Source organism: Squalius cephalus (genome assembly GCF_949319135.1).
Source record: "Squalius cephalus genome assembly, chromosome: 4".
NCBI lineage: Eukaryota > Metazoa > Chordata > Actinopteri > Cypriniformes > Leuciscidae > Squalius > Squalius cephalus.
Genome location: NC_137125.1, coordinates 37,769,249 through 37,790,436, shown reverse-complemented (window position 1 = coordinate 37,790,436; position 21,188 = coordinate 37,769,249). Strand labels below are relative to the sequence as shown.

The 21,188-nt window shown below is 37.5% G+C and overlaps 1 protein-coding gene across 1 annotated transcript in view; it reads right to left on the bottom strand.

Annotated features, from left to right (window-relative positions):
• Positions 1-21,188, bottom strand: part of cpm (carboxypeptidase M) — a 42,630-nt gene that overhangs the window by 4,750 nt on the left and 16,692 nt on the right. The window contains exons 4-8 of the mRNA XM_079868390.1: positions 15,446-15,615; positions 7,109-7,296; positions 6,601-6,771; positions 6,020-6,172; positions 1,317-1,465 (exon numbers count right to left, since the gene is read on the bottom strand). Of these exons, the coding sequence (XP_079724516.1) occupies positions 1,317-1,465; positions 6,020-6,172; positions 6,601-6,771; positions 7,109-7,296; positions 15,446-15,615 (831 nt within the window). The remainder of the gene's footprint in view (positions 1-1,316; positions 1,466-6,019; positions 6,173-6,600; positions 6,772-7,108; positions 7,297-15,445; positions 15,616-21,188) is intronic.

Sequence of the window (21,188 nt, the reverse complement as noted above, 5' to 3'; positions counted from 1 at the left end):
TATGTGAACTGTTGCCTTCCGACCGGCGATTCAATACACTTGGCACTCCTGAACAGTTAAATGCCTCCCATTGTTTAGTGCAATGTCTTATTTTACAGGATAAAGTTAATATGTATATTTGCCTGTTTTTAGAATTTTCATGTCTATAATTTTATTATTATGTGTCTTGTATTTATACATGTGCATTGGAAGCTTCATTTTCCTAGTGTGTGCAAACACGTGGCAATAAAGCTCTTACTGATTATGATGTTTCTGCAAAGAAGGCCTGCAAGCATATATTTCTGTTCATATAGGCTATGCATAATATATCATTATGCACAAGGATTTTTTTAATTACCATGTTAGTTCATTCAGCAATTTGCATAAACTGAGAACAAATACTTTTAACCATATAATTTTGAAAATATATTAATAAATGTGTAACCATACAGTAAAAAAAAACTGCTCTTTTAAATGATTAATTGCATACATTTTTCTTGAAATTACCTAATACTTTTTAATAATATTACATGCAATTACATTCATTCTGATGTAATTGTGAGTATTTCCTAAGGGACAATAAATGACAGTAATTTATTGTTTAGTAATGCATCACACCCAATACTGTGCGCCTCCCATTAGTTGGGAGCTATTTTTTTCCTTGAGAAAATCAAACTATTGCTATCAGCGGATAAAATAACCAGTATTTTCAAGCTCATATTTCTTTTTAAATGTATACTCACTGTTTGATTTGGCATAACTCTAATCACTAACACAATTGTGTAGTCAAACAGTTTAAAACTAACCTGATTTAATGTAAACATTTCATCCTGATTTATGTTAACAGGTTAAATAACTGATCCTACAACAAGGCCACAATCTATTTTTTTATTATTATTTTTTTTATTACAAAAAACAAACCTAGAGGCCTTTGTTTTAACTGCTTATTGTTTTTCAAATCTCATCCTTGTATTTAGTCTGAGTGAATTGACCTTGAGCTCTGACCATTTAGCCCCAACTTTGCAGTTAAGTGTAATTCAATACTTGATTAGCGGATGATTTGCGTTTATATGTGGTGCGTACTGTGCTCCGTCACTTTATTTGCTCAATAAATCCCTGGCTAACTCAAACCCGAGATGCCACATTCTTAAGGTGTTTTGTAACCGCCAGAGAAACAACTTTTACAACTCAAATAGCACTTTAAAATGTGATTGCTTATCACTCTTGCCCTGAATATGGGGTCTTTTTTTTGTAATGATACCATTGTGCTGTGACTCATCTGTAAAGCTTTCAGAGAAGTGAGATTTGAAGTTGACCACACGGGGGCGGCATCTTACCGTGATGGTGTAGTTGCCGGGCAGCAGCAGTCTGAAGTACTCCCCGTTACGATCGCTACTGAATGGACACAGGTTTCTTCTTCCCGACACCTCGACTACAGCGTTTGGCACAGGCTTCCCGTCTGAGTCCATCACTACTCCTTTCACTCCTGTGCAAAATAAAATACAAACTCTTTGACTTAATTTCTGTTTGCAAAATATCACACTGGCCTTCACTTGGGCCAGTAAGCGGCCACCTATCAATCATCCACCATTCTAGTAAAATGGAAAATATTTCTTCTCCTGGTTTTCTGTAAACCTGCATGACCTCCATCAATTATGGAGTTGCATGTAAACACTGTCTGTGTACATATGAGTGACTTTTGAAGGGGACATATCATGAAAGTCTGACTTTCCGTGTTTAAGAGCTACAGTATAATCGGGTCCCTGGTGCATCTACCAACACAGAAAACGTGAAAAGTGACAACTAGGGGTGCCAACTTCTGGAAAGGAAAATAAGGGACACTCAAAATATTTGTACTGTACCACACAGTGCATATTTTAGCATCTGCAGTTAAAATGTGTACAAAAGATGTATAAACGGTTCTCAGACAAACACATTTGGGTCATTTTGTGGAAAAATCCACCAAATTTCAGAAACTTTCCTGGCTCAATTTTATGATTTTGTTAAAATATTCTGAAGAAAGACAAACGTAAATGAAGAAGAAAGCCAAAATATTAGGCTACATGTGATGGATGTATATTTACAGTTTTGTAAAATGGGTCAAAATGACAATTTTCATCTGAGATTTGGAGTCAGATTATAGGGGGGTTAAAATGACTTAAGAACTGCATCATTATTTTACTTTTACACAGAGATTGTTTCGGCTATTTAGCTAAATCAGTTGACTTTAGCGGTGACATTTTAAAAATGGGGAAACAAAACAAAACACTACTTTAGTTTTTTGCCCAAAGTTTGCATGAATGCAACTCATATTAAAAATAGCTTAATATGCTTTTAGATTCTAATTCGTAACACACTTTTCTTTTGGTTTCTTAATTTTTAAGGCCGAATATGGTTAATTTTAAGTCCCAATATATAGGGATATTAATGTTAAATTAGGACACATTTTCAATGGTCGCACATTTTCTAAAGAACAAATAATGTTGAAACTAGAAATGTATCAATTTTTTTTTTTCTATCAACAAAATTGGACATTACGGAGTGCGATAAATGGTATTTTTCCAAAGTTTGTGTGCCTGTAACTCTAAAATGAAGATTTCATAAGAAAAGTTTTATTAAGAATGAGAATATAGAAGGATATTAAGATATGTTTAGTACTTTTAAAGGCCCTATATGGTTCAATCCTATAGATATACTTTGGCTCCATGTTCAAATTGTTGAATTTTAGCCATTTTCTATAGCTGCACCAGCGGATATTACTGTATCATCAACCTATATTCAAAATGATAAACATAAAAGTTTTTTTTTTTTTGCCAGGAAGATACATACATGGCATAATATTTAAAAGCACAATAACTGAACGTCTTTGAAATTACAGCAAAAAAAAAAATTATTATTATATGGCATTTATAAATTTGAACTAGGCCTAAATGTTTTTGTAACCGTGTATGAATAAATGAAAAGTGCATATTTTCCAGATAAAGAGAACTTAGATGATTAGTATGGGCTGCTTTTGGTGCTTGAGATTTTATTGGTTATTTTGCGTTTCAATAACGAGGTCCAACCAAGTAACGTTAGCCTACGGTACAAGTTACTTTAATGTCAAATGTTTTTCTCTATTTAACATTAGGCTAACTTACAATAGTGAAAGATTTTTGATAACGTCTTCCCTCAGGTAGATTGTATGTTTTCTTGCGTTGCTGAATGTTGGACTTATGAACAATAATCACGTTGCTTAGGCTATAGTCGCCCAAACTGATAAGACGGAATCAAAACGGGTAACGTTACGTTACAGTGAAAGAATGGATTTGCCGTTAGCGCGAGTCCCGATGTGAAGCAAAAATGTGAAGCTGTGAAGCCAGCCGGTAGAGGTAGAGGATTCTGCTGGGTCTTAAAGCATTCATCGAACGTCTAGATGTTTACAAATCAAACAAAGATGTGTCTCAAAGAAATGGTTAATTATCAATTTAGAGCGTATGCCTGAAAATACGAGACAAACTGCATTCCGATCATAGGGGGCGCTTCATTGATACCTTGAATACGGGACGATTCCGTATTATACGGAACGGATGGCATTATGGCAACCCAGTTTTGGTGAGCCTTTCTCTGCAAGCATGTCAAAAAAATAAAAATAAAATAAGACGATGAAACTTCGCTCCCCTTCTAACGTAAGAAGGGGATCTTATTGTAATATCACCACCCCTTAATCTGCACGTTTCCACCATAGACTGTAAAACTCGTTTAACTGTCTATGGTAAAACTCCCACCCACGGCGCCGCCATTTTGTTTTCGCAAGCAACAAGACGTAGTTTTATTGGCACAAAGCATGCAAACTGTTCTGTCGTTGGCTGCACAGACGAGCACATAACATTATTTGACCAAACAAATGTCACAGCTGTCTTTTAAAGACCCCAGGGAACTGTGTCAACTTGTGTAACGTTAGCTGCTAAAAGTTTAACATGACGGCACATGCAAGTAACGTTATATGAAACGAATCAATGTAACTCCACAACAACTACATACATGTATCCACTAACCATTCAGAAACGTCCAGGTGCAACCTCTTCCCGAGTCTCTCCGTAAGGCACAGGCACTCCACTACTTATTTCTGAAATCTGACTGAAATTCGCGTGTTTTGTTATTGACTGAGTATCACAGGCTCGTGTAAAGGATCGGCCATCTTCCGAACGGAGGTGGGGAACAGCAGCTCATTTGCATTTAAAGGGACACACACATTTTTTTTTGCTCACACACAAAAAGAGGCAAATTTGACAAGCTATAACGGGTCTCCAACCTTTTTTCATTTGAGAGCTACTTTTTAAAAATAAAAGTGGCCGAGAGCTACTCATGTAATACAATACTTAAATAAGGTTTAAGAGAAACTTGGTGAATTGAGAATTCACCTTCATTTAAGAGAAGGTAGGTGATTTCAGATTTTACCAGTGAAATGTACCACCCACACTTAAGTGGCCCCTAAATAAACAAACAAGGTAAGCAAACATTTTAAAAAAAGCAGTTTTTCCAAACCATATAATTGTAGCCATCAAATAATGAGATGTCATGATATGATTATATGATTATGATATCTCGCTGCGCCTGGAAAAAATGAGTGCGTCGCTTCAATTATGAGCGCGCTTGCGCTCGCAAAAGACGCGATATGTGAACGTCCCCATGGCGAGCTACCTCCAATCAGGCCACGAGCTACTGGTAGCTCGCGAGCGATGTGTTGGAGACCCCTGAGCTATAATAAATTATCTGGGGGTATTTTGAGCAGAAATTTCACAGACACATTATGGGGACACCATATTACATCTTGTGAAAAGGGGCATAGAGTGCTTTAAAGGTGCACAGCACCATCTTACAAGCAGATAAATGCAAATAACTTGACATTAAACCAGTCGTGTCTATGTGGTATTACACAACTTTAGGTGCTCTCTAGTTGGTTAGCCATTTCTTTCACAACATTGTTTAAGAGGTGTGGTAGTGTATGTCGGGATGTTTTGCTTGTGGTTGGGTTACAGGGACAGTTGTGTCAATGCTGGGTGTGGACGCAACTTTGTTCCTGTGGGAGAATCACGGTCAGGATGGTGCTGTGTGTGTGTGTAATTTCATTGCGACTGTAACAGAATATGTTTACTGTGCTGTAATAATACAGTGCCCTATACCGCATGAAATTTAGCTCATTATTTGATGGCTACAATTATATAGTTTGGCAAAACTGCTTTTTTAAAATGTTTGCTTTGCTTGTTTGTTTATTTAGGGGCCACTTAAGTGTGGGTGGTACGTTTCACTGGTAAAATCTGAAATCACCTACCTTCTCGAGTTAATGAAAGAGCTAAAGGTGTTGTCACATCTACCGTTACTTAGAGAAATACACTTATTGCAACAATCGGGAGTTTCACATGAGGGCAAAAAAGTTCTCTGCATAGTTTTGATTGTGTTCAAATTCACAGCGTTGACCAACACAAAGTTGAGTGATTAGAAAGTGACTTTTGTGTGAGCATTTTTTCTTCTTTATATTGTGTTTATCATAAACAGTATTGTGTATATGAACAGACAGCAACACTATTAATTACATGACTGGCTGTAATTTGCAAGTGAGTTTAGCCAGTCTAGCTCGCTAATAAACCATTGTGTTATCATAAAAACGTACTAACGATGCCTAGTAATCTGTCAAATTACATATTTTGCAGTCAACAAGACAGTAGCAACATTAGCAAATTGTATTTCATGTCGATACAGGACAAGTGGAGCTTCAGACACAGACAATAAAGTCTGCGTCGCCATTGTCTGAGAGTGTTGCCAAACGCACTGGCCAACTACAGCCCAGAAATGTCCCGAGCACAGCGAAACAAGAAAATAAGAATTTACAGACACATGGCAGTGTGTCTAAACACAAACACCAGCACACACTTCTAGTGGATCATAAGTTATGATTAAGAGGGATTTTTTTTCTATTTGTACGACTCTATATTTTTTTGGAATACCATGCATAATGGGGACACCATTAAGTGGGCAAGTGTGTCTAAGCAGTACCTACCTAGGTGTACTTGCTGCATGTAAGCCAGTAGTGCAGGTCTGTTGGCCTCCCATAGGCCAGGAAGCTGTGACTCTGGAGGAAACTTGCAGCAAGAGATTTCCAGTGTGAGCTCTAAACACTGTGCCCACACATAGTTATAATCTTGCATTCCCCCTAAGAGAAAAACACATTCAATTAGTACAGAACCATCAATTGGTACTAACAGTAACATTATATTAGATCCGTGCTGTACTGTAGGTCTTATATATAGGCTGTCTGTTTTCATTGATGTTAATCAAACAATTGTGGTATACAGGTAAAAAAGTTGAATATATTTTTTTCTATAGATATTTAGTTTTGACTTTGGTGTGTTCCAAATTTGGTGGTATTACCAGGGATTTTAAGGTATGGTTGCTAGGTGATTTTGTTTTGAAACCTTCAGAAAACTTGATAGATTTTTCTCAAAACTTACTTTGCTGACTCTATCGACTCATTCATAAATTTTTTGCCCGATTCAAACAAATCCTACATCATTTTCAAGATTTTTTAATAGAGCACTTAGCACAGGTCACAAATATTAAAATGCTGCACTGAACACTTACCTTTTAGAGGATACCAGTAGTATCCGTTAGTGATGCCATTGACAAAGCCCGTCGAATCGGAGCAACTTTTTGCGTTGTGCATTTCAGTGTGGTTGTAGGAGTAGGTCCTTGCCAAGTGGACAAACACGTCATCGTCGGGGGAGATGCTCTGGCCTCCTTGCAGCTCGCTTCCTGAAAGACAGAGAATAACATTCCCGTTAATCTCATGATCACGGCGTGTTTGCAGTCCAAGCGATGAGCCGTGCAGATTCAGATGCTGGACTCGAGACAATTCCAACTGAATTGCTGTTCGGTCATCAGCTCGGTTGTTCTGGAAACTTTTCTTTTTATACCATTTATTCCATTCTGCTTTGAAATTTCAATGAATTGCCCATGAATCTAGTTTCATGTGGCTTTTAAGAGCTGACAATTTTTTTGTTGTTGTCATTTAACATGAATCCTTATGCTTTAAAAAAAAACTGGAGGAAGCCACTGATAAAGGGTTCATTAATGTGTACAAACAACTGACCTCTGTTGCTGTTGTCGTAGGGGTAGCTGGCCACCACCGCACCACCGTGGAGATTGGCCGACAGGACGAAAGTCTCCGTCTTCAGCCAGTCCATCACTGCCCTGACTTCTTTCTCACTTTCCTGCACGGTATTACTGTCAAATACATCCGGGAAATTACGATTCAAGTCCACGCCGTTCTTATTATACCTGGAGGGGAGGAGGAACTAGTTACTCAATGAAACTATGGCCTATAAATGTGCTTTTCTGGAATAATTGCAAATATTTCAACAAATAACTTGACTCTTTTGTGGACATATTGAACAGCAGACCTGACTGTGTAAGCTGCAGCCTGCATCTGTGCTGCTGACACCAAAATCTTCAAGGATGAAGAGCATCAAACGACTAACTAGCAAACTAACAGGCCAGTGACAGCCCTCTGCATTAGTTTGTACTGGCAGGTCTAAATTTGTGCGGGTGGATTAGTGTGTTTTGCCGTGACACCGTCGGGTGGAGCGATCCTTCTTAATCCCGAACACAGAGCGCCCGCTCTACGCCATACAGAAGTGCTTCCCTCAGGGATTCCTATCTGCTTACTGTTGCAACGCTTTGAAGTGCTTTTAAACAGCCTCTCTCAGTCAACAAATGCTGCTCAGCTAAAGCAGCCTGTCTGGATGCCGGCACATATACCGAATTATTACATACAACCATACAGTATGGGAAAAAATAAAAAAAAATATTTTAGATACATATATATATATATATATATACAGTACCAGTCAAAAGTTTGGAAACATTACTATTTTTAATGTTTTTGAAAGAAGTCTCTTATGCTCATCAAGCCTGCAGTTAAAAAAACAAAAAAACAAAAAACAAAACAAAAAAAATGAAATATTATTACAATTTAAAATAATGGTTCTCTTTTTTAATATACTTTAAAATGTAATTTATTTTTGTGATGCAAAGCTGAATTTTCATCAGCAAGTACTCCAGTCTTTGGTGTCTTATGATCCTTCAGAAATCATTCTAATATGATGATTTATGATCAATGTTGGAAACAGTTGTGCTGCTTAATATTTTTTTTATAACCTGAGATACTTTTTTCAGGATTATTTGATGAATAAAAAGTTAAAAAGAACTGTATTTATTTAGAATAGAAATCTTTTGTAACAATATACACTACCGTTCAAAAGTTTGGGAACAATAACTTTTTTTTTTTTAAAGAAATTAGTACTTTAATTCAACAAGGATGCGTTAAATTGATAAAAGGTGATGGTAACGATTTATATTGTTAGAAATGTTTTTATTTTGAATAAATGCTGTTAACGTTTTACTCATCAATGAATCCTGAAAAAAGTATTCCAAAAAAATATATTAAACAGCACAACTGTTTCCATCATTGATAATAACTGAGTATCAAATCATCATATTAGAATGATTTCTGAAGGATCATAAGACACCAAAGACTGGAGTACTTGCTGATGAAAATTCAGCTTTGCATCACAAAAATAAATTACATTTTAAAATATATTAAAAAAAGAGAACCATTATTTTAAATTGTAATAATATTTCATAATATTACTGTTTTTTTTTTTTTTTTAACTGCAGGCTTGATGAGCATAAGAGACTTCTTTCAAAAACATTAAAAATAGTAATGTTTCCAAACTTTTGACTGGTATATCTCACACAAAATGACTCAGAAGCCAATGACAATTGAAAAAAAATTTGTTTGGGTTTTGTACAGAGGTTTAGAGGTTCAACAATCAAGCCTTCCTGGGTGGTCATCGTCAAATGCATATGAAACCAACCTAGACGCAATAAACAGGATGTGTGTGTGTGCCACATTTCGCTGGCGTTTGAACACAGAGTTGTTTTCTTCCTGCTTTCACAATACAATTTAAAACAAAAAGTTGGCCTGCACTCTCAGCCTCGATTGCTTTTGTAGTTTAATGGCAGAGATGAGCTTGTTTATGCCAGGTTCTCTCGCCAAATATTGGAGCTCTTCAACTTGTTTGAAAGCTTTTTGAAAACTGATTAAGCACCTCATAAATCCACTCAGATTCTCTTGTGTCTCTGGCTCGGTTTGGAGTTGGGTTGTTTTCTTTCGCTGATTGCCGGCCTCATCCAGACACCTGATTTCTCTCTTAAGACCCTAGGATCTAAATCACGCCAGACACTTCAGCTGATCGATGTGGCGCAAACCACATTTTGTCGTAAAAATGGTTGATGAACTGCTTTCAGCTCTATAAACTATTTGTCTAAAAGAGCTCTTGAGGTTTCCATTAGTGGTGAGCTGTTAGTTTGATGGGGCAGAACAGATCGCTGAAGGCCTTCATCTTGTCTGACGCTTTCTGCATTTGTGATCAGATCAATGTATGCCATTTCTCTTATATAAGCTCAGGATATGGTTTTGTTAGGGTAGCTGATCCTGGGTCAGACTAAGACACATTGCTCCATCTGTGATATCTAGAATGATCATGATATCACTCTATCAGAGATGGAGCAACGCCCGGTGTGGTTTACTTTCCTTTAACCACTGTTTATATGTAATGACAGCTTAGATCATGGTGTTTTCAGGATGACTTGTATCAGTACAATTTTACACACACACCATGCCACACACTTAGATCTCTATGCATGCGCACAGCCATAAAATCTCTGTCAGCTTGCACTCTAGGTCTGTCAGTTTAATTTGGAGGAGTATCAGGGCTGTCACGGGGCGCCAGGATGTGTGAGAGCCATTAATCCCTGAGTGAAAAGCATTAAATGTTTATGTTGTGCTTTCTGGCTGTGGAGTGATCAGTGCAGAATGGACATTTTTCTGGTGTGTTTCACTGATCTGTGAAGGAATAATTGACCAAAACTTCTGTCATTGTTTATTCACTCTCATGGCGTTACAAACCATCAACAGAACACAAGTATTTGTTTAGCAGAACGCGCAAGCTGCTCTTTGCTATACAATGAAACTAAATGGGGACTGGCTCTGTCAAACGCCACAAATTACAAAAAGTCACCATAAGTATTAAAAAAAAAAGTGTGTACATTGAAAAGTGAAAATATATTTGATGTATGTAGAGAAATGTATCTAAAAAAGCAAAATAATGCTTTATATTTTCAAGATACCACTTGCATGCAGTGTGATGAGGTTCATTCTTGAACAATACTTACAGGTTCACTTTCTAGATACACAGTATATACTGAGCAGATTCACTAATTAGTATAATTGTATTCGATTCCAAACATAGCCGGATTTCCCGAATCCTCCTTCCACCCCGCCCCGTATCTGCCATTGTTCAGAGGTTAACATGTCCGACCGCTCAAACAAACGCAAATGTTTTAAAAGAGCCGCAGTGTTTACACTACTCAGGAAGTCGACCTAGGAATGGCTTACTTCTAATTAGCTCTGTACGATAAAATGAGACAGAAATTATTGCAGGTTGCCCTTTCAAGGAAAATACCCTCTCTATGTTTATGCTGTGTGAGAGATATATAAGATGGATATATGGAATGAAGATATAGTGGCCACGTTCCACTGCAGACTCTCAAACTCGTCCTGATGGAAAATTCCTGCAGTACAGCTGTGCTTTCGGCATCAAATTATAGTACTTTCACTGAAACCTCAGATGACTTAAATTTGCGCCAATGACAAACTGACCAGTCGTATGCGTATTTGCCTTTTTCCGCTGAGAAAACTACGAATGCCAGGCCAAACCATCTGTGGACCTTTTGATCGAGTCAAGTCGCCCTAAATGTTTAAAACCTCAAGAGTTGTCTTTTCTTAATTTGGAAGGTCAAAATATTGCCATATTGGACACAAATCTGGCAAGAGCAGAATCATTAGCTTCCAAATATAGACCGTTTCCCAAATGAATTTATCAGAACATCCTTTTCCTGTCAATTAGTCCTTTGAGAATGATACATTTCCTCTGAATCTTAAGGGTGGCCACATGATATTGCTATTTATAATCTGTAATTCCTATCTGCAAAGGACTAATATAACCTTTTCCCACAAACTAATATCTGAGATTATACAACATACTTTATTAGATCCCAAGGATGATTTGATTTAGTCGACTAGTTTTTTGTGACTTTAAAGGTTGTATCAGCGATTTCAGGCCCAAACATAAAAGATCACATTCATCTAATCTTTCCTAACGATCCGCTAGCTGCCCGCCCCATAAGCATGGCGTCTCTGTAGGCAGCCTAGGCTCTGAGATCTGCACACAAAAACAGTTGGTTTCACCAACACTCAAAACCAAAATAAATAGTGTTCCAACCAATCACCGACAGGGGTGGGTTTTGTGAGGTTTTGCGCTCGTGCACGGCTGCCTATGACGGCTGTACATGAAAACCTCACAACACCCACCCCTGTCAGTGATTGGTTGGAACACTATTTATTTTGGTTTTGAGTGGTGGTGAAATCAACTGTTTTTGTGTTGTGTTTGGGCCTGAAATCGCTGATACAACCTTTAAGGGGATCGGAACAAATAATCCCCAAAAATAAAATTAAAATAATTGTTCCTTATTAGGGCTTAGGATTGACAACCGGTTAAAGCTTCACAGCTTGCTCCATATGCTGTCCTTTTGAATTTATTAACTGTTTTCAACATTGATAAGAAATAGTGCTAAATTAGATTTTTGCAATGATTTCTGAAGGATCATGTGACAATTTTCGCCGATGAAAATTCAGCTTTGCCATCACAGGAATAAATTGCTAAATAAAAAAAAAATAAAGTTCAGTTCTGTTAGCAGTTCTGGAACACACTTGTTGCATTTTTGCATCAGACTGTAAACGTTCATGCTAATGTCTTTTATTGCGCCCCTTGTAGCAACACTGAGAATTCAACATGTTTTGTTGCATTGATTCAAGAACTACATTATAAACAAACATGTACTTGCAAATAGCACCTTTCAGGCCTTAAACTCAGGCCGTTTTTACGGTGACACGGCTTGTGTATTTTTGTGTCAAACTTACAAGTGTTGATTCATTGTTTCCTGTGAAATGTATAAACGCTTTTCCATGGTATGTATATTTTTCTTTGCAGACTTGGCACATACACAAATCTAAGGTATGGGTTTACGAGAAATACATGAAGTGGTGGTACAGCAGGGTAGGAAAATGTCTTGTATAAGGAGAATGAGTATTTCCTGAGTATTTCATGGCATTACTACAGACAAAGTTACTGAATAAGTTCTGGTTCTTACTTAGATACTAAAAGGATTTATGGAATTGTTAAGTCAAGAAAAGTCAAGTCACCTTAACTTATAAAGGACTTTATACTAAACAGATAGTTTCAAAGCAGCTTTACAGTGATAAGCAAGAAAATAATGATCAATGGCACAAATAGCCTTTAATTCTGCTGTAAAGCAGCTCTGGGAAAAAATAGTGATGCCATCCAGCTCAGTTCAGTTCTCATCCAATAGTGTCAAATCAATAATACTGCTGAATGTTAAGTTTCCCCAACAAAGCAAGCCAAAGGCGATAGTGGCAAGAAACCCAAACTCCATCAGGTGACAGAAATGGAGAAAAACATCTTGGGAGAAACCAGACTCATTAGGGGGACCAGTCATAATGTGATTATGCTTCTAGACTGCATCATAAATCAGATTGTGGATTGGTATCATTCAGAATATTTCATCCAGCTCCTTCTGCTCACACCGGCAAAGTAGCCTAATTCAATCAGAACTGGAATCAGAGTGATGCATTTGCTTGTGATATTCCCATCACTTTTCCTTACAATGTGAACTGTCACAGGTTAAGCACGATCCGTTGGATTGAAATAAGAGAAAGCGGCTGACAGGGTTGTGTTTGTTTCACTTGGTTGAGAGTGGTGCCAAACCTCACAGGAAGCTCATTGCGAGAGCCACGGCAATAAGGGCGAACCACACCATGTAGTGTGCTCTCTCGCTTTGACTCTTGCTCAATCTCTTTCTCTCCGAGTTTACCCACCATATCATCAAATCCAGATCAGATCTGTTTCCAATTGCATCCCCATCTGAGCAGGAGCGCTTATGTGGTCTCAGACTGCAGGAGCAGGATGGTTTGTATTCAAGGATGTGGCTTACGGTATTAGATGAGGTCTGGTGTGTCTCCAAAGTTTTGGGGCTTATTGAGCTGGACATATGGTTGACACTGGTCTCACGTAGCCTTTCAAAAACTAGGGAGTTGCTTCACTGTCTAATGCTTTTTGCAGGCAGCTATTTGTATAATGTTGAGCTCATGTTTTTCACTTCACTAATGTGTGTCTTACATCATAATGCAAACTCACTGTAAATGAATAACACCGATATATGTGTGCACTGTGACCGTACCACAGGCCCAAGGGGTCTGCTGAAAGTCTGAGAATAATATTTTTAGGGTTGTTCGCATATTAAATATTAAAGACTTCTGATTCTGCAATCCGAACACCTGTCGGAAATCATGAGGGATTAACTGATTATTATAAGGCAATGTTGTTTATAAAGCTGCTTTGGAATGAAATGTATGTTTATTTATGCAGTATAAAAGCAAATGTGAATTGAAACACTTCTAATAATGAGAACAAACTACTGAACATCTTTACACATTATTTTTCAAGACGGAAAGATGGGTTTTTAATAAAATTTGACTATGCAGTGGATTTATTAAACTAACTAAATAAATAAATCAGTGCTACGTGACTACAGAAAACAGAGAAAAAGGGCTGAGCTGTTCCCTTTTATCAAAACCTTCAACACCCATAATGCACTTCTGATTTCTGTGGGCAGGAATACAAAAATGTGAAAGTTTGATCAGTAGTTTTAACAAAATCCCCAGGGCTGTCAAAAGGCCGCCGTATAACTTTTGAAAAGTCATACATATCCCCTTCCCCTTGACATGAATGACATCCAACTATTCATCTCTATTTGTCTTCAATGTTTGAGCTTGGCTAATTAAATGTACTTTATTGCTAACAGAGCGATTCTAGATTGAGGTCACCCAGTGGGAGCTTCCACAGATACGATCCATCTACATCATCTATTTCCTCTGAACAAAAACGGACAACGTGAGGTGCTGACTTGTCTTTGATTGGTATCGTTGAAAACAGCAGACTTTTACAGCATTGGTGGCCCAGTCTGATCAAAAGCTGCATTGTTACATCCACAGGATGAATGAAACTTATTCATCCAGATATGGGTTTTCATATCTTCTGATTTCAGATTACAGATTTCCTCTTGGGTAGATTTTTTTGTCAGCAAGTTGTGGCAACAGACCAAGGAAGTTATTTTCCATTGCTTCAGGCTTTTAACACCCCTCAACTCTGGCAAAACTATGTACCGCTGTTTGGGAGCCTGTGGGCCAAATAGCTTGAGTTTGCTATAATGGATATTTATAGCGTGTGTGTGTATGTGTGAGTAAGATCCCTCATGCCAGATAAGACGTGTGTTTTGAGTCTTTGTATCCTGCTTATCAGCAAAGTTTTGGATGATTTGTGGGAAAATTAGGCTCTATCTCTAAACGTCTCATCTGAGCCATGGTTTCTCTGGGCAGACATTTACAGACTCTTGGAAATAAACTGTTCTGAATTCCTTGCAGCAAAATAAATTCAGATTTTGAAAGACAAAAATAAATTGTTCAATTGGATGTTAAAGGGTCACTTGATGGGAAAAAAGATTTTCCCTGCTTTTTCCGATATACTAACTTAAAGAGCGTAAACCTTTCTACCACATTATTTATTTAAACCATGTATACTCTATCTATGGTATGGACCGATGCCAATGGAAGTGTTGAAACTGAATGTCACCACGGACCAATCAGCAGTGAGCTCGAGGCTACAATTCACCAATATCATTGGTTTGCCCACTTCGATTTAAATGCAGGGATCTAGACTGCGACTGAATGGTCACATTTTGCGACTTTTTGTTGAATTTTGTTAGAGGTCGCACATATCCCACTACTAATTTGCCTAAATGATAAGCGCTGCCATTCCTGTTGTGTATTAAAAACATCCAATGGCAAACTTGCCAAAAGCAGAACGAAACAACACTATTCATTTGAATTGCACCGATTATTATCTCTGTCCAAAAGGCAGCGCAGAGCAAATGCGTTTAGTCGCTGACTGGTGTCAATAATAGCGAGATTCAGTGAGAAGTATTCAAGTTCTCAAAAACAAACCACAAATGTCTTGGTGATTTAAACTAGTTTAAAGCCACATGAAACCGCACTGACATTTTCACACTCGCGCAGAAGGCATCGAAGAAAGTGATCTAGGCTTTTTTAACCACAAATCACCAACATTCACCATGGATTTACAGTAGTAACACTATTATAAACATGGTATTGTGGCACAAATGTGGGATATTCATATCAAATTGTATTATTTATCTCTCTCTCACTTACCGGCCCACTGAGTTCATGCAGTCCCGGGCAGATGACTCAAAGCCGTCCGGGTTCATGGATGGCAGGATGTGCACACGGCTGCTGTTCAACATACGTGTCACCAGCGGATCACTTAGGTAACGGCTGGTAAGATAATTGATCAACTGAAGCAGTAACACACGCCCTACAACCTGCACACAGAGAAACACAAATACATAGTCAAAAGGAAAAAAAAAAGTTTCAACTTCACAGATTTTTGATAATACTGCTATTTTTTAATAAATCTGCTTCGCTGTGCATACATTTATGAACTATATGGGCTCATATCATTTAGGTGTCCTTTTGGAGTCTCTAAGTGTCCTTTTTTGGAAAGACACCTAAATTGACAAAAGCTTGAAGAGAATACAATTTTGTGAGAATCACCCTTACTTTGCATACAGTACAGTAGCAAATTATGACAAAATGAACGTGTTAAGCAAGATAAATGAATTTCATGATAAGTGTATGATTAAATCACACAAAAATTATTCTATTGACAGCCCTAATACACACTTATCACACAACTTATATCTGTTCATTCAAATGTAATATCTTCAAATGTAAATCCACACAAATTGCATTAGTATTTGTCATGCCTAACATAACTATGGCAGAATCTTCTGCAGGAAATGAATTGCTCCATTCCTAGTAGGAGATCACTGAAAAGATAGTTGCCACATCATTGTTGTCTCTTCTGGACGTCACAGGACGCCAGGGGCGCTTTGATGTGGTTTGAGGAGAGTTTCCACTGCTATTCTCATCTTACAGGAGCAGCTATACCAGAAACTACTCACAGAACATGATGCTTATATAAGACAACATGCAAGCACTGAGACTACAGATAGATAGTATCGGTATGGTGTGGATGTCTCTGTACTCTTTCTGAGAAATGACTGCCTTTGTTTGTCCCAAGGACAACCCATTTTCTAGAACACTATATTCGAATGAGACTCTGAAGTTAAAGTGCATCGTCATACACATTGTGACACAGTGAGACCTGTGATTATGAAGCACAAGTTCAGACCAGCAGAGTTGTGGGTTAAACTATCTGTCCTGGAGTGTTGTAGTCTGTCTTACAGTGGGTCACGGTGTGTACGATTACTTTTATCTGTGAAACAGACCACAGCACACATCAGCTCATCGGTGTGAATGTGATAACACAGCTTTCCAAAAGAGTAGCAACAATCTCACTCATACAAACAGACACCCATAAACAAACCGTGCCAATGCGTATATAAGCACAAATCATACATCCTTATAATATATATATTAATAAATTATAGATAAAATATTATATCCCAGAAAAGCACAATGAAAAATGTAGGGGCGTATTTAAACAACATAGATATAAAGTTTCCTTCCTAATACGCAATTTAAATGGTTTAATTCGGTTTTGAGTGATTATTGGCATTTAGGAAAGGCTTACTGCTGTCCCTAATGGGACTTTTATAAACATAACAAATTTATAAGATGATGCAGTTGAATAATCACTTTTTTTTAAAAATCTTTTTAATGGTTTCATTTGAGGGCTTACTAAGTTTTGTCCTGTTCTTTCATCAGACAATGAGCATTTCAAGTCCACACAAGAACCACTGGCTCCGTAAGACCTCTAAGCAAATTCTGTAAAAACAGAGAGCTGAAAACATACACTGATGATGATATATTGAGTCCTGTAGTTCTCCCTGTCCCCATCAGCGCTTACTCGCCAACTCATCTCAGACAAAAACATCTGCTCCAGTGGCAATTATACTGCTCAGAAGAAGTCTGGTTTCACGGTTCATTGACACATCTTAAATAGTTTGAACACTGTACACGTCACGTCATGTTTGCATTACGGCAAATTGCTTTACTTAGTGGTTATATGTTGACATGTCATTACATTTCTCTGTTAAAACGTTCAGTGATGTGGTTGAAACTTTACTGATGTGGTTTGGTTTTTGTTTACCATTCAATTTACATAGTGTCCATCTATTGTGGGTGAAAACGGTGAACAGCAACAAGAGCCAAGAACTGTGTACCATTTCCTTTTCAAAAGACCAACACAAACAGCACACCCTCAGTCCCTTCAGCGCCTCAGACATGATCACAGGGCCCAAGCCAGGCCTGAAAAACATGATGTTCTTCATACGGCACCCTGATGCTCACACTAAAACACCTCTAGATCAACACCCAAAACATTTCAGCATGTGTGTGAGGGCACAGACAGATCCCTCACACCTGTGGGGGGGATGCATTTGAGGCCAAGCTTACACTTGTTGGTGAAATAAAACACCTTTGAGAGAAGAAATGGAAGAAGGGTCCAGTTTAATAATTTAGGGAGGAATTCTCACACCCACACAGGATTTTGCTGACATACTAAACAGCTGTGAGTATATTTGGTTGTAGATTCCTGAAAACTATCCCTTTATGTTGTGAAATGTTTTGTTAATATGAAAAGACAATAGTTTCCTGGCTAAAAACTTTGATTTTGATCATTTCTTTTGTTGAAAGACAGATAAATGAAGAAGAAAGCCAGAACATTAAATGTCATGGATGGATGGATATTAACTGAGTAATCCAATCTTGACTAATCTAATAGCGGAGATTTGGAGCCAGATTACAGGGGGTTACAAATTATTTTAGAAAGATTGCAACATCATTGTTTTATTTTTACACTGAGATTAATAGGTCTATTAGTTTAATCTACTGACTTTAGCAATCTATGTTACATCATATGCAAATGTCAACATGTCATAAATAAAGTTTTTTTGTTTTTTTTCCCCCTGAAGTTTCCATGCCTGTTACTGCCTGTATTAAATATATCTTAATATCCTTTTAGATTTGGTATATACATTTTTAAGGCCCTTTATGGTATATTTCCAGAGATATGGGGATTTCAATGTGGCTCTCAATGTGGCTCAATGAGTAAAAAGTACACTTTTTCCAAAAAACATATGTGGATCACTTTCCATTTGCAGGAGGAATGTCTGAAGAACAAATTATGTTGAATAATTTTCTAAATAAAGATATCTCAATATGATTTTACATTATGGTTACAAATGTGGATTACTGACATTTTGGCTTTCATCACTATTTATGTTGGTCTTTCTTCTTAAAAAAATTTTTTTGGTTGATTTGACATGAAATGACCCTTGAGACTTTTTAACTCATTTAAGACAATGCTTATAAGGATACTTTTTAAATTTTGTGTGTTTTTGTCACTCAAGCTTAATAAATCACAAAAGAGAACTGTTGCGTGCTGTCTGAGAAGAGGCTTTCTGTTTCTGTGTGTGTTCAGAGAAAGAGACTCTTCACAGACAGAACGCCAGTACTGAATATTCTATTTTGTATCATATTATACTTGAATGGTTTAATAAATGATTGGCTGTATAGGCTGACTGATATATCGATTTTGCAGATTTATCTGCTCCTATAACCGATTTCTGGAACTATTGGTTATCGGCAATAATCCACACTGATAGTTTTTCCATTGCGGGAGTGGCTGAGAAGGGTCTGCTGTCATTACATTGTAAAAGAGGCAACTGAAGCCTAGTCGTGTTTGTTCTGACACATGACGCTATAATCTTCATGAAGCTGAATATATCGATACAGATTTAAAACTTTGACTATGTATATAGAACATTGCAAAACACGTTGTCATTTTAAAATTATTATTATGTTGACTAAATGGTTCATTAGAAGAGAAGAGCAGTATGTTTGCCGACAAGGCTGAGAGAGGACATTAACAGTGGTACCTCAAGTGATTAGAACAATGTGACAAAAATAAATCCGACACTAATGTTTAAATGTCATGACTGTGACAGTCTATTTGCCTTAGTGTAAATAGTTAGGCACAATTAATCGCACTATTTGCCTTAGTGTAAATAGTTAGGCACAATTAATCGGATGAAAAATCGAAGTAATCTTGTGTTTAAAAGAAGACTCAAAACAGAAACGTAATTAATAAAATGAACACTTGCTTTAAATTCTATCACTAAAATGTACCTTTTTCCTCTGTACAGCAATTCCACTGGTAGATGGTATTTCCACTGGTAGAAACCAACTGAACTGATTTGTCCCTTACATGTCAGACACATGGTCTTTTTATGTCTAACTAGGCAATTCTTTACCAGACTTAAACCAGACTTTATGCTGAATACTGCTGGTCAAAAATCTGGCTTTGTAAAACTTTGTAAGAAAACATTAACTTCACTGTTGCCTATAAAAGCTTTTTTTAATTTTTTTTTTTTTATTGAGTGAAATAACTAATCCAGAGGAGAATATTTATAGATCTATTTCTGATTACCGAGGCACGTGGGCTGCTTTTTTAGGTTGGCATATATACAAAAAGAGATTTAAATAAACACACATTATACCCACAGCTTCATGTCAAGACCACTTAAACACTGACTCGTTTTTTACAATAAAAAAAAGATCATGCTACTGTTTGAACAATATTTTTGAGGGTCTAATCAAGAGTGAGTGAGTGAGTGAGTGAGTGAGTGAGTGAGAGAGAGAGTGAGAGAGAGAGAGAGAGAGAGAGAGAGAGAGAGAGAGAGAGAGAGAGAGAGAGAGAGAGAGAGAGAGAGAGAGAGAGAGAGAGAGAGAGAGAGAGAGAGAGAGAGAGAGAGAGAGAGAGAGAGAGAGAGAGAGAGAGAGAGAGCAGGGAAAAAAGGGGCCACTGTTGAAAACCTCCGGTAGGACTAAGATCAGTCTGTATATTCACAATCGTGCTTTCATGCAGCGCAGCTTGAGCAGGCGGTGAGTCCGCTCTGGCCGGAGCAGCGTGCAGCAGAATAATTTAAGATTGAAGTAAAACCAGAGCTGGAAAAAGACAAGTTAGTCACACTGCACTAAGGCCGAAGGTCATTTGACTGTGTTAACACAGTCACTAGACTTTAGCTTTCCATGAATTTCTCTCTCACTGTTGGTTACTTAATTGGTTACTTAAAATAATGCTGATTTTACATGCCTGTAGATGATACTTCGAAGATGATAGGAGTAGCTCCTATACTTGGTATTCAATTCTGGCATGTCTGTTTATGTTACAGACATGAATGCTCCTCAAATGGTGCAGCTTTTTGAGATTTTCAAATTAAGAGTGTGCAATTTTCCAAAAATAATTATGGTTTTCATTTGGATGATAACACAGGTGAAAAATCCAATAGACTTTATAAAGGGACCCAAGCCATACAGACCAGAATATCATTGAAACTTGGGCTGTATCTGAAATCACCTTCACTCACTATTCTCTAAATTAAGCCCTATTAGGCGCATTCGCACAGGATAAGCAAAGCCTGTGATTTTACTCTAATTTACTGAATTATCTCCCGGATATTATGTCAATAGGCTATTGCTTGGAAATGTCTTGTCGTTATAGGTCTAGCTGTATGATATATCGTAAACAGAATAATGTTCTTTACCGCATGCTGCTATACATGTCATCCATCTCCATCTAATCATTCTTTTTATTTCGCTCTTCTGATGATTTTCAGCTTTCTCTTTCTGCAAATTGTATAGTTGTATGGTGTAGGTATAGCGATATGACCCAGCACCCAAAATACTATCAAAACACTCCAACACTCCATTCTTCGCAAAAGATGGATAAAAAGGCGCACAGGAAACAAAAACCTTGAAAAAAATTATATACAACCCCGCCAAATCACAGAGATGCCGATTCGCACAGGACTAATATTAAATCACAGGACCTCAGTGTTCGGCGAAATTTGGTAGGTCATTTTGCGGG